At 53.6% G+C, this 12,134-nt stretch overlaps 1 protein-coding gene across 9 annotated transcripts in view; it reads left to right on the top strand.

The window, feature by feature from the left end:
* Positions 1-12,134, top strand: part of LOC131565001 (protocadherin gamma-C5-like) — a 229,623-nt gene that overhangs the window by 211,015 nt on the left and 6,474 nt on the right. For all 9 annotated transcript variants that reach the window (XM_058815642.1, XM_058815638.1, XM_058815639.1 and 6 more), the window contains exon 3: positions 11,348-11,436. In XM_058815642.1, coding sequence (XP_058671625.1) covers positions 11,348-11,436 — 89 coding nt within the window. The remainder of the gene's footprint in view (positions 1-11,347; positions 11,437-12,134) is intronic.

The following is a 12,134-nucleotide window of genomic DNA, read 5'->3' as shown; positions in this document are numbered from 1 at the left end:
ATGTTAGGCAGTGAGCTTCTACTCTAAACCAATCTGTAAGTGCCAACATCACAACATAAGATGGAGGCCAAGAAGAAGAAGGAGAAAGGCTGGACATGCCCAGATCCCTCCATCTTGCCTCCTAACCCCCATACCAAAAACCCCAAAATCTACTTTTGCACCCCGTGATAACTTCACTATTATTCTACCTAAACTGTTGTGGCTTGCAGATCTTCATCTGAGGTTGGTAACTTGCTCCACGGGTCATAATGAAACCCACAGGGGCATCTTGGGCTCTGTGCCAGGGTCTCTGAGCCCCCTGGCAGGGGTCTTGGCTGCTCAGGACAGCCAGAGGGATGTCCTGGGTCCTGACATGCTGGGGCTGGGGAGAGGAATAAAGAATACTCCTGATTAAGCTTTTTGGGGAGTTCTTGTGGCTCAAAGCATGCAGGTATAGCCAAGGGGGGGTTTGGGGTGTGATTTTGGGGTGTATGACAGTGACCAGGACACTGACCCCATGTGTGTGTGTCTGGGGGGGACATCCCAGAGCAGCTGGGGCAGAGAGGGAACCATGGACATTCCTGGGCTCACCCGGCAGGAGGACAACTGGCCACAGCTGCAGGCTGTGCCCACATCATTCCTAAAAATAAATCAAGGCAGGCCCAGGAGCCCCAGTGGTGTCTGGGGGTGTTGTAAACACCGAGGAATTTACTCTGGGAGTTGAGTTGTAGTGGATCCAACAGCAGGTGCTACAGGGCACCAACGGGGCTGTGCAGATAAACACTGATGGATTTGCCTTCTGCTCACTGATGGAAAACGTGGCCATGGGCAGATGCCAGGCAGGGCTGCTGGACAGGCTGCAGCTCCTCACTGACAGCAGCAGAAGGAAGTTCCCCTGTGGGAAGTTTAGGAAATAATTACAACCCTCACATTGGCATCCCAAACACACCCCAGGGTTGAGCCAGCAGTGGTGTTTGCTTTGCCAGGTGTGGTTCCACACATTCTGCAATTCACCCATTCATATTCTGAGTGAATTATAAAGTTGTAACAGCCTCTGGGCTAAAATTCCAGCTCTTTCTGACTGGGTTGTGTGTGTTTGCCTGTTCAGTGTTGAGTAGTGATTCCTCCACAACTCCTGCAGCCTGTGGAGTGTGGAGCTGCTGTCAGCTGCCTCCCCAAGGCCTGGGGAAGGTGTGAGTGGAGCCCTGCAGCCTGAAAAATCACAGCAGCCTCTGGAATTCTATTTGAGGGCATTGCTTTGAAGGAACAACCCTAATCTAAGTGACAGTGTTCTCCTAAGAGTGAGAGCTGCTGTGTTCAGTGTGGGCTGTGACTCTCTGAGTGCAGGAGGAGTTCTGCCAGTGAAGGAGCTCTGCTCTGAAGGGGATTTCCCCTGCAAAATCCTTGGGGCTGAACAGCTCAAATCACCAACTTGTGCCACATCCTGGGGAGCCTGGAAGTGAAGTCTTTTTGGGGAGTATTTGGGGTGGTTGGTTGTGTCCAGTGATGAAGCCCACACCAGTCCCCAGCCTGTTTGTGTGGCTTTTGCTCTGCAAACACCTTGGAGGGAACCACAGAAGCCCAGGAAGGGCCAGACTGTTCTATCTGCCAGGTTTGACCTGGTTGTGGAACAGAAAAGACTGGAGACAACTGAGAGCTTCATGGCTTGGAGGGGCTGGAGCGTGTCCAGGGCAGGGAACGGAGCTGGGAAGGGGCTGGAGCCCCAGGAGAGGCTGAGGGAGCTGGGCAGGGGCTCAGCCTGGAGCAAAGGAGGCTCAGGGGGCCCTTGTGGCTCTGCACAGCTCCTGCCAGGAGGGGACAGCCGGGGGGGTCGGGCTGTGCTCCAGGGAACAGGGACAGGAGCAGAGGAAAAGGCCTCAATTTGCACCAGGGCAGGTTAAGATTGAATATCGGGAAAATTTTAGGTTGAATATTGGGAAAATTTCTTCTCTGAAAGGGTGGTCAGGAGTAGGATCAGATACCAGGGCAGTGTAGGAGTCTCTGTCCCTGAGGGGATTGAAAGCTGTGCAGATGTGGCACTGGGGCCTGGTTGGTGCTGGAGCTGTCAGTGCTGGGTTCATGGCTGGACCTGGTGATCTCAGAGGGCTTTTCCATCCTGGCAATGCTGTGATTTAATTACTGGGGTTTCCTATCAACCCTACAGACAAAGCACTGCTTTTAAAGGACTGTGAGGCTGCTCAGAGCCTGGCTTTGCTCTGGGCACGGGCTGCAGCCTCAGGGTGCAATTTTGGAGTGGATTTGGGTCGCAGGGCAGGCAGGAGCTGTTCTGATGCTGGGAGCAGGACTTTTCTCTGCATAACTCCTCTCCCTCCCTCTCCTCCTGCAGAGCTGATGTGATTTTGGGATTGGAAGCTGAAGGTTTTTGTAGAGATCTGTCCTGTCCCACCCCACCTCCCCTTCCACAGTGAGGAGACCACAGAGCTGTCTTTTCTGCCACCTGTGAGCACTCCTGCTGGCAGGGGCCACCCTTTTGGCTACAAACAACCAAAATCTCAGCAGATTCAGTATTTGGGCTTCTTTCTATATCACACAGCCCTTTTAAACTGAATATTTCCATCCCTTCTGGACCATTCTGGGCCAATAATCCCTTTATCTGCATTTGTCATAGCCCTTGAAGTCTGGAGGAACCCTCCAGATCCTGCCAAGTGGGACAAAAGTCTTTTGTAGAGAAAAGGAAATATCCAGGTGATGGGATGTGCTTCTCACTGTGGAGAGCCCCCAGAATATCAGGGGTTTCATCACCAGTTTTATGTATAGAAAAGCTATTTTAGGTGATTTAACAGGTGCTACGTGTTTTAGTTTAATTTTTCTCCCTCCATCTGCTTCCTGCACAGCTGAGCACATGCCATGGCCGGCTGCAGAGATGGCTCTGAAAAAACAGGCACAACAACCTTTGCAAAGAATGTCCCAAAATATCCTTCCTGGCATGTCTGGGACATGGATGGTGGCAGGATGGCCTGGGGGGAAATAATTACTGGTCTGGGCTCTGTCTCCTTCAGGAGGGTTACAAGAGTTCCAAGGAGAGGGAATGCTGCCCTGGCCCCATTTTAGGATCATTTTTGGCTTTTGTTCTGCCTTCATCCAGCAGAGCAGCATCCCAGCAGCTCCACAGGCTGCAAAGGCTCCCCAGCTTTGGGAGGCTGGAAATGCTCCCCCCACTCACAGTTCCTCACTAACATTTTCAATCTTGGCATCTTTGCAAAGTCGTGATCCTAAAGCTGGGCTTCACCCAGGCTCCCTCAGGCCGTGGAGCTGCTGGGATGAGGCCAGGCTGGGGGGGAAGGGCCAGCAGGGGCAGGGGACAAGGGAATGGTGGCACTTCTGGAGCTGATCCTGCTTTTAGGGCTGGGGAGGGTGGGGGAGTGTGGGATACAGGCATGGGGAGTGGGACAGAGGGATGCTCGCCCTGAGCTGTGTCCCCATGCTCGGGGCAGTGTCCCTGTGCTCGGGGCAGTGTCCCCAGGCTTGGGGCAGTGTCCCCTGGTACAGGCAGTGTCCCCAAGCTCGGGGAGTGTCCCCAAGCTCGGGGCAGTGTCTCCATGCTCAGGGAGTGTCCCCATGCTCAGGGAGTGTCCCCAGGTTCAGGGCAGTGTCCTCAGGCACAGACAGTGTCCCCAGGCATGGGATTGTGTCCCCTGGCTTGGGGAGTGTCCCCAGTGATGGGGCAGTGTCCCCATGCTCAGGACAGTGTCCCCAGGCTTGGGGAGTGTCCCCAGGGATGGAGCAGTGTCCCCAGGCATGGGATTGTGTCCCCAGGCTCAGAGCAGTGTCCCCAGGGATGGAGCAGTGTCCCCAGGCACAGGGCAGTGTCCCCAGGCTCGGGCAGTGTCCCTTGGCACGAGGAGTGTCCCAAGGCATGGGATTGTGTCCCCAGGCTCGGGGCTGTGTCCCCACACGCCTGGAGCACAGCGGAGGCTCAGCACCGGCTCTGCTCCCTGTCACTTGTCACTTTGCCAGCCGGGGAATGTTCAGGCTGAGATTTTCCTGCCGCTGCTGCCTCCGGCTGGAGCCGCGTGTGGGAGGCAGAGGGGGATGGGGAGGAAGCTGGGAGAAAGGAAAGAGAAGGGCAGGGGGATGGGGAGGAAGCTAGGAGAGAGGAAAGAAAAGCACAGAGGGATGGAGCAGGGGGACAGCCCGCAGTGAGCAGGGGCTGGAATGGGGCTGGAGGAATGGACTTGGAGATAGCCCTGGATCCGGGAGCTGCGTGGGGAGAGCTGGGTGCTGCCCCAGGGGAAAGGGGAGCATCATCCGGGGCTGGCGTGTAAATGGGAGTGAAAGGAGAGGCTGGGAGGAGAAGGAAATCCCAGTCACAGCCCCTTGCCTGGGAACAGCCAGGAGCACGGGCTGGGAGAGGGCACGGCCATAGGAGCCAGAAAGCCCCAAAAAGAGAGGAGAGAGGATGCTGAGGGTGTCCCGGGCAAATCCCCAGCCCAGCACTGCCCACAGCCCAGCACTGCCCACAGCCGTGCCAGGCGCCTCGCAGTGCCCTGGGGCACCTCGCTGCCCTCTCCATCCCCCGGGGCTCTGACAGCACTGCTGTGGCATGAATAAACTCTCCCGGGTTGTTGTGGCGCTGCTGTGACTCGTGTTTCCAGCTGCAGAGCAAGGAAAACAATTTTTCAGGAATCCATCGGGCAATTGTGCAAATAAATGTTTTCGAGGCCTTTGGCTGCCATAGTGATGAGCTCCATGGCAACCCCGCAAGGAAATGAATAATTCTGTGCTCGAAGTGGAATAATTTCGGGCTGGAAGTGGAAGATAAAAAGGGACCTGATGGCTGAGGGTGCTTCAAATTAGCTGATGAGCAAAGCACCCAAGTGCCCCCCTAGTGTGGGTGCTTGTCAAGCTCTCGGTAGTGGGGCAGTGCTGAGATGCAGTGGGGCTGTGGCAGGGCTGCCAGAAAAGCCTTTTGTCTGGTTATTCCATGAACATGGAAAGCCTTTTGTCTGGTTATTCCCTGGTTTCCATGCAGCCAGGTTCATCAAAGGCAGCCCAGGTGGTGCAGAGGCTGTACCTGCCTCTCCTGACACAGCACCTGGCCTGAGCTCCGTGCCCACCACACCCTGAGCCCCTGCAGATGCTGCACCCTGGTTGTGTCTCAAATGTGGCTTTGATTCATTCTCTCAGTTCTAGCCATGCTGGAAGCATTCCTGAAAATGAAAGCCAGCTCTTTTCTGAGCTTTGAAGTGTGGAGTAGAACTGAACAGAGAGAGAGAAAAAAAATCCATCCTATGGGGGATGGGGTTTTTAGAAAAACACCCTATTGAATCAACAGCATTTGTATTAAAACCAGCCAGTCCTTGGAGTATTTCCATAGGAACCAGCCCTCCCATCCCGGGCAGGCTCCATCCCAGGCTGTGGAGGGTGGGTGGCAGTGCCAGGGGGGCTCTGGGTGTGCCCACCCCGGGCAGGGCAGCAGGGCAGGGAGGGCTGCTCATTGTGGAGTCAGTGATTCACAGCTGTGACTCACAGCCCCATCCTATAGCTGTGGAAGGCAGCCAGGTCTGGCCATCAGCTGTGTGTGCATTCTCCACTGTGAGAAGTTATTTTTGGATGTTTTTAGATTACAGCCCTTGGGTATTTTTTTTTTCTGTGCCTCTGAATTCTGGATGATTGCGCTGCAAGTAATTGAGACACTTGAATTTCCTGCTTAGAGAAGTGAGTTCAATGCCCTTTTTTGTTTTTTCTTTTTTCTTTTGCAATGCTAAGACATTTCTAAAATAGCTTTTCTATGTGGCGTCATGAGGAGGAGCAGGCACACAGCTTTGGGGCTCTTTGTGCAAAATTTGGGAAAACTGAGTGCAGTAAGAGTGAAGAAAAGGACATGGGGGTGTCAGGTTGAACATGAATCACCAGTGCACCCTTGCTGTGGTGGAGACTGGCTGGTTTTACTGGTCAGGTTGTAGCCAGCAGGACAAGAAGTTGCTCTCAATTCTCCTGTGGCACCTGGAGCACCGTGCCAAATTTTGGACTCCTCACAGCCACAAAAGCAGGGCCACCAAAATGATCTGAGCTCTGGAGCCCAGGGCAGGGTGGGAGAGGCTGGGGGAGCTCCTTGTGCTTGGAAGGTGGCACCAGGAGCACTGCAGCACCCTTGGGGACCCTTCCAGCCCAAACCATTGTAGATTCTGTGATTTGTGCCCCTCTTCCAGTCTGATTTTGTGATCCCACAGGGAATTAAGGGGAGGTAGGGCTTTGGGTGCCCCCCAGAGTGGAGGGGCTGGTGAGGCTCATGGCAGCAATTCACATGCTCATCCCTCAGTGAGACCACAAGGAATGAAAAGGGTCTGAAGTGCTGCCCATGGTGATGCGGAGCCCTCCTTCCCTGGGACACACAGCTCTAAACCAAGAGCTCAGAACAGCTGAGCACGATCCACATCTCCTGGTACAGCCACCCCCCTCGGGAGGGCTGGGCTGTGCCACTCGGACCCTCCCAGGCTGCAGGGACCACCCAGACCCCTCAGCCCTCCCTGTCCAAGCCATTCCTGCCAGGTCTGCTGCCCAGGGGTGCCCGGGCTGGTGCCAGGGGTGCCAGCTCTGCTGCCTGTGCCTTCATGCAGCCCCGGGGCCAGGGGCTGTGGGCTGGGGAGCTCAGGGGGTCCTGGTGCAGGTGAATCTCCCGAGCACAGGGTGAGCCTTTCCTTCCTGCATTCCCACTGCTGCAGGACACAGGGGCTTTGACAGGAGTCAGGAGGAATGTCTGTCTGTTCAGGCAGGCCTGAGGGAGGGGTGAAAGAGGAGGGAGGAGTCTTTTAGGAGATGGAAAGTGTGATGCTGGCACTGCCACATCAAAGAGGGAGTTGAACCTGAGCCTCTGATTTCACAGCAGAGTTCAAACCACCGGAATACCACACTTAAAAAAGCCCCCCAAAATGTATTTGCTATTAATTGCACTTTCTCTCCCCCATCTCTGGGTACCACCATCATGTCAGGGCAGCTCCAGAGGCAGGATCAGCGGCTGGGAGGCTCAGGGATGGTTCTGAGCAGCTTCCCTGAAGCCTGAGAAACCTGGGCACCTCATCTTGCAGCTGGGTGTGGGGCAGGAGCTGCTGGGGTTAACGGGAGCTTGAATGGGCTCCGGTTTGCAGTGGAGTTCAGGTTCCTAAGTCCTTTATTGGATCTAGCCCGGGGCTCTATTCCCAGCCTGTTTGTGACATTAACAGGTCACTGCTGCCCCAGGGCTGTCCCCACCTTGTCCTGCGTGGCGGGGGGGCAGGGGAGTCTCGGCTCACCCATCACGGAGGAACCAATCTGGGAGGGGAGCACGTTTCACTTGTGGTTTTTGGAACTGTGCCGCTAGCCCTGGCATGCAGGAGGGCTGGAAATGGTGCCCGGGATGCCCTGGGATGTGCAGGGATTTCAGGATTCCTGCCGGGGCAGCCTCTGCTCCATTAGTGCTCATTTGCATCCCCTAAAGATTAATTGGTGTGAGAGCAGCGTCCTGTGTCCGGCTGGGAATGGCTCAGGCACAGGACACAGAGGGGAGGTGTTGGGGAAGATGAAACAGGAAAGCCTTATAAATATGATTGTCTGGCAAAAGATTTTGAGAATATGGAAACTATAAGCGAGATTGAAATGAAAGCAAGCTTTGAGATCCCTCAGTTACTGAACAACTGGAAAACAATGGCATGGCCAGCTGAAGGTGATCCCCTTTTGATGGAACAACTCCCTCTGCCTGCAGACAGGCCCAAGGGTCAGAGCAGACCCTACAGCTTGGCAGAAGGGGCCCAAAGAGGAGTTTTTAGGGTTTGAAATGTAACACAGTATGGTAATGTAGTGATTCTTATAGGCTGTGTGGAAATGCTATAGGATTTGTATCTTGTACTGGATTGGTTAGTGAGAATCAGAATATTCAACACAGAAGAAGATTTATTGTATTGTAATGGGAACCTCACCCTCTTACCCCTTTACTCTCTTACCCTCTCATCCTCTCTCCCCCTCTCTTCTCTCAGGCTGCTCCAGCTGTGTTTGGCAGCTCCCAGCAGGGCCCTGCACCCCGGCCCTTTGCAATAAACCCCAAGTTCCTGACCTGGCTGCAGAGATCTCTCGTCTCCATCTGTCCCAACCGTGCTACCCCCCGATGCTCCTACAGGAGGGAGGGTCCTGTGGTCCTGGCTCGGGTTCTGCACATGTTTGGATGAGTTGCTTAAGACCAGATTTTGTGCAGAGCACCTGAGAGTGTCTTCACAGCATCCTTACAGACAGATACTGTGTTTCAAAGGCAGTTTGAACTTACATTCAGAATTCCAGAATGGTTTGGGTTGGAAAGGACCTCACAGCCCATCTCATCCCACCCCTGCCATGGCAGGGACACCTCCCACTGTCCCAGGTGCTCCAAGCCCCATCCAGCCTATCCTTGGGCACTGCCAGGGATGCAGGGGCAGCCCCAGCTGCTTTGGGCACCCTGTGGGGCAGGATTTCACAGGGATGCTGAAAGCTCATGAGCATTCGAGGCTTCTCTCCTTGCAGGGCTTTGGTGCAGCTACAAGGTCACTGTGGCTGGTACAGCCTTCAAGAACAGCGCCTGTGGGTCCATCCCCATTCCAAAATGCCCATATTGAGCCTGTTCTGTGTGTGAGGGCACAGGTGGAGGGGGCACTCAGGCAGGGGATGCTCAGCAGGGCGTGAGGAGCCCATCTGGTGCCCAGCACGTGGCACTGAGCTGGCACCGGCCGTGCCCGCACTGGCATTGGCAGCGTGCAGGGAGCTGAGAGCTCGGGCACAGGGGTGGCACAGGGACACCCCAGAGCAGGGCTGGGCAGGGACTCAGGGACTGGGCAGGGATTCAGGGTCTGGGCAGGGATTTGGTGGCTGAGCAGGATGCTCAGATCTTGGCAGGGCATTGGGGTCTGTGCAGGGCATTGGGGTCTCAGGGTTTTGGGGTCTCAGCAGAGTTTTGGAGTCTGAGCAGGGCATCAGAGTGTGAGCAGTGCTGGGATCTGAGAAGGATGTTGGGGTCTGAACAGGGTTTTGGGGTCTGAGCAGTGCTGGGGTCAAACAGGCTGTAGTGGTCTGAGCAGAGTTTTGGGGTCTGGCATCTCCTGGGTATAAGGGCTGGGAGCACAGGGGTGGAGGAGGCGCCTCCATGCCTTGTAGCATTGTGGTTTGAACACTTTCCTGGGAAATGGGGTAAGGTCCTTTCATGGGAAGGGCTTTCTAACCCCCATCCTCCTCTACATCATCCTCACTTCAAGAGAGCTCACAGGGCAGCCCTCATCCCAAGGGAGCCAGCACACAGCCAAGGGGTATAAGAGCCTGAGTGAGAGATGCAGGACTCCAGGGGCTCTCCAGAATGCAGTTTATTGTATTCAAGATGTAACAGAAGTCCAGGATGGTGGGTGACAGAGCTGTGCCTACAGCTGTCAGCTCCAGCTGCAGGCAGGCCTGGAGACCCTTTGGTTTGGTTACAGTAGTTTTCTTTTGGTTACAATGCATTCTATACTTTTCTTTGCTGTGCATCTTCATACAGTAGAACCAATCTATACCTTAACTATTATCTATAGCCTATCATAGCTACTATAATTACCATATTCATGTTGCTGTTCTCCAATCACTAAAAGTCAGTACATTACAGTTTAAGCTAGAAATTGTTTTTCAGTTTTCTTGCAGTGGAAAATTCTGAGACATTTTTTCTACTTGCAACATCAGCATGTCGGTTTGCCTCTGCTATTTTTCTGCTTGGTAAAAACACCTTGTTTGAGGTGGGTTTATCCTTGCTCTAAGCCATAAAAACCCCTTCTAACTCACACACCCTTTGCCTCCATGGTTATCCAGTAAGTCTGGCTCAGCAGTTCTTTTCTTCTATACCAAAACTTGCTTCTATCTCTATTCCTTCTTCAGATTCTACATTTAAAACTCTTTCTGCCAAGCGCACATATCTGTGAGACTTTCTTGTCAAACTTTCATCCTTCCCAACAAAGGGGTAAATCCCGGCATTCCAAGGGGTAAATCCTGGCATTCTAAGGGATGGAAGGGCTGTGGGTGGTCAGAGCAGGGACTGGAGGGGAGACAGTGCTGATCTGAGTGGTGGGGTCATGTAGGGACAGAGCAGAGGGGACCCCAGGAAGCTGGTGAGATGTTGAGGAAGTGTGGGGGCTCTGGAGGGGCTCTGGGAGCACAGCCCTGAGCAGTGAGCAGTGGCTGAGCACAGCTGACACCTGGCAGGCATGAAAGCCAGGCTTGTTAGCCTGCACAGAGTGCTGATTGTGGCCTTGGCCACAAAACCTCCTCAGCCAAAGTCTGTCAGCATCCCCTGAGCTCTGCCAGGCTGATCTGTGGTGTTCAGCACCCCCAGCAGCCAAGGGGAGCCAATGGAGATGCTCAGATGCTCCCTGCTCCCCTCTCCCTGCTGCTCCAGCCTCCCCAGGACTGAGCTTGGACTCTTTTCAGAGCAGATTCTGTGGTGCCAGGCAGCTGCTCTGTGATGACCCAAATTCCCACCACACTGTGGGGTTTTCTCACCCTCCATCACATGAATGAAGCTGCAGAATGGAGTTGTAACCTGAAAGAGCTTGAGAGGTGTCACAGACATCTTTTATGGAAAATCCTTTCTTTAGGATTTTTCTTCCTGAGAAGCCTCAGGAACAAAATGTAAACTTTAATTATCTGCTGCTGTGGAATGCAACAGGTGCATCTGTGATTGGCCCGTGTTGGATGTTTGTATTTAATGGCCAATCACAGTCAGCTGGCTCAGACTCTCTGTCTGAGCCACAAGCTTTTGTTATCATTCTTTCCTATTCTATTCTTAGCCAGTCTTCTGGTGAAATCCTTTCTTCTATTATTTTAGCATAGTTTTAATATAATATATATCATAAAATAATAAATCAGCCTTCTGAAACATGGAGTCAGATCCTCGTCTCTTCCCTCAACCAAAAACCCCTGTGAACACCATCACAGAGAGGGGCATCCACTCACAGCCTGCAAAAGGGCAGAGGACGTGGTCCTACAAGGGTGGATATGCAGCTCTGGGGCTTTGGGACTGCAGTTTTTATGATTTTACTCTGTAATATTGGCAATGGATGATATTATATCCCATGACAGGGGTTGGAAATAGATCATCTTCATGTTTCTGACCCAAACCGTCCTGTGATTCCATACTGGTGGGGTTTGGAGGAAATGCTTGGCTGTGGCCTCTGAGAGCAGCAGGAGTTAGGAAAGTGTTGCTGGATGCACCATGGAGTCCCCAAGTGCTTTTGGTGGTTATTCTTCAACAGGGTGAGGGATGGACACTCTCAAAGGGTCTTGGCCCCTGAGTGCTATTGATGGGAGGATCTAAAGCATGCACTGGTCCAGCCCCCTGCTCCTGACTGAACTGGAGTAACTTGCTGTTTGTTTTCTTTTCCCACAGCTCCCAGAATGGAGAGGAAGCTGGAGCCTGGCCCAACAACCAGTTTGACACAGAGATGCTCCAAGCCATGATCCTGGCTTCAGCCAATGGTTGGTGTCCATCACTCCTGGGAAAACCCTGACTCCTGCTCTGGGGGGACCTGGGGTCGTGCTGATAGAGGAGATCCTGTGAGACCGATTCATCTGGGTTTGGCTGCAAAGGTTCTGCTGCAACAGATCCCAAAGCTGGTGGAAAAGCACTGATATCCCTGCAGAGAGGGGTCAGGAGGGATCCAGGGGGAAAAGCACTGATGTTACTGCAGAGAGAGGGGTCAGGAAGGAACTAGGTGGAAAATGACTGATGTCCCTGCAGAGAGAGAGGTCAGGAAGGATCCAGGCAGAGGAGACACCTGGTTCCTGTACACAGGGACACTTCTTCCACCCAAACTCTTTGCTTTGTACTGAAACACCACCTGGCTGTGCTGGGGTTGTGTTACTGAAAGAGCCAGTCTGGAGATGATGTTTTATGGAGTGCTTGGTTCCAGAAAGTCACAGTAAATTAAATTGGCTGTGAGGTGAGGAGGAGGGAAGGCTGGAAGTTTGTGTGAGGCTGGACCAAGGGAAACAGGGAATGTCTGGCTCAGTATTCCCAACAAACCTTGTGTGCAGAGGAGCTCCCCAAGCCCCTCTGCTGAGCCATGGGGTCACCAAGGTTTCCTCCCCTGGCTGCTGCTGCCTCCTTGCAGTTGTACTCACTGGTTTGGGGTCGTTTGGGGTTGGTTTGCTCTGGTTTGTGGCTGTGCAGAAGC

The sequence above is a fragment of the Ammospiza caudacuta genome, chromosome 16, assembly GCF_027887145.1.
Source record: "Ammospiza caudacuta isolate bAmmCau1 chromosome 16, bAmmCau1.pri, whole genome shotgun sequence".
Classification (NCBI taxonomy): domain Eukaryota; kingdom Metazoa; phylum Chordata; class Aves; order Passeriformes; family Passerellidae; genus Ammospiza; species Ammospiza caudacuta.
Note: the sequence above shows the minus strand (reverse complement) of the source record. Positions and strands in the feature narration are given on the sequence as shown.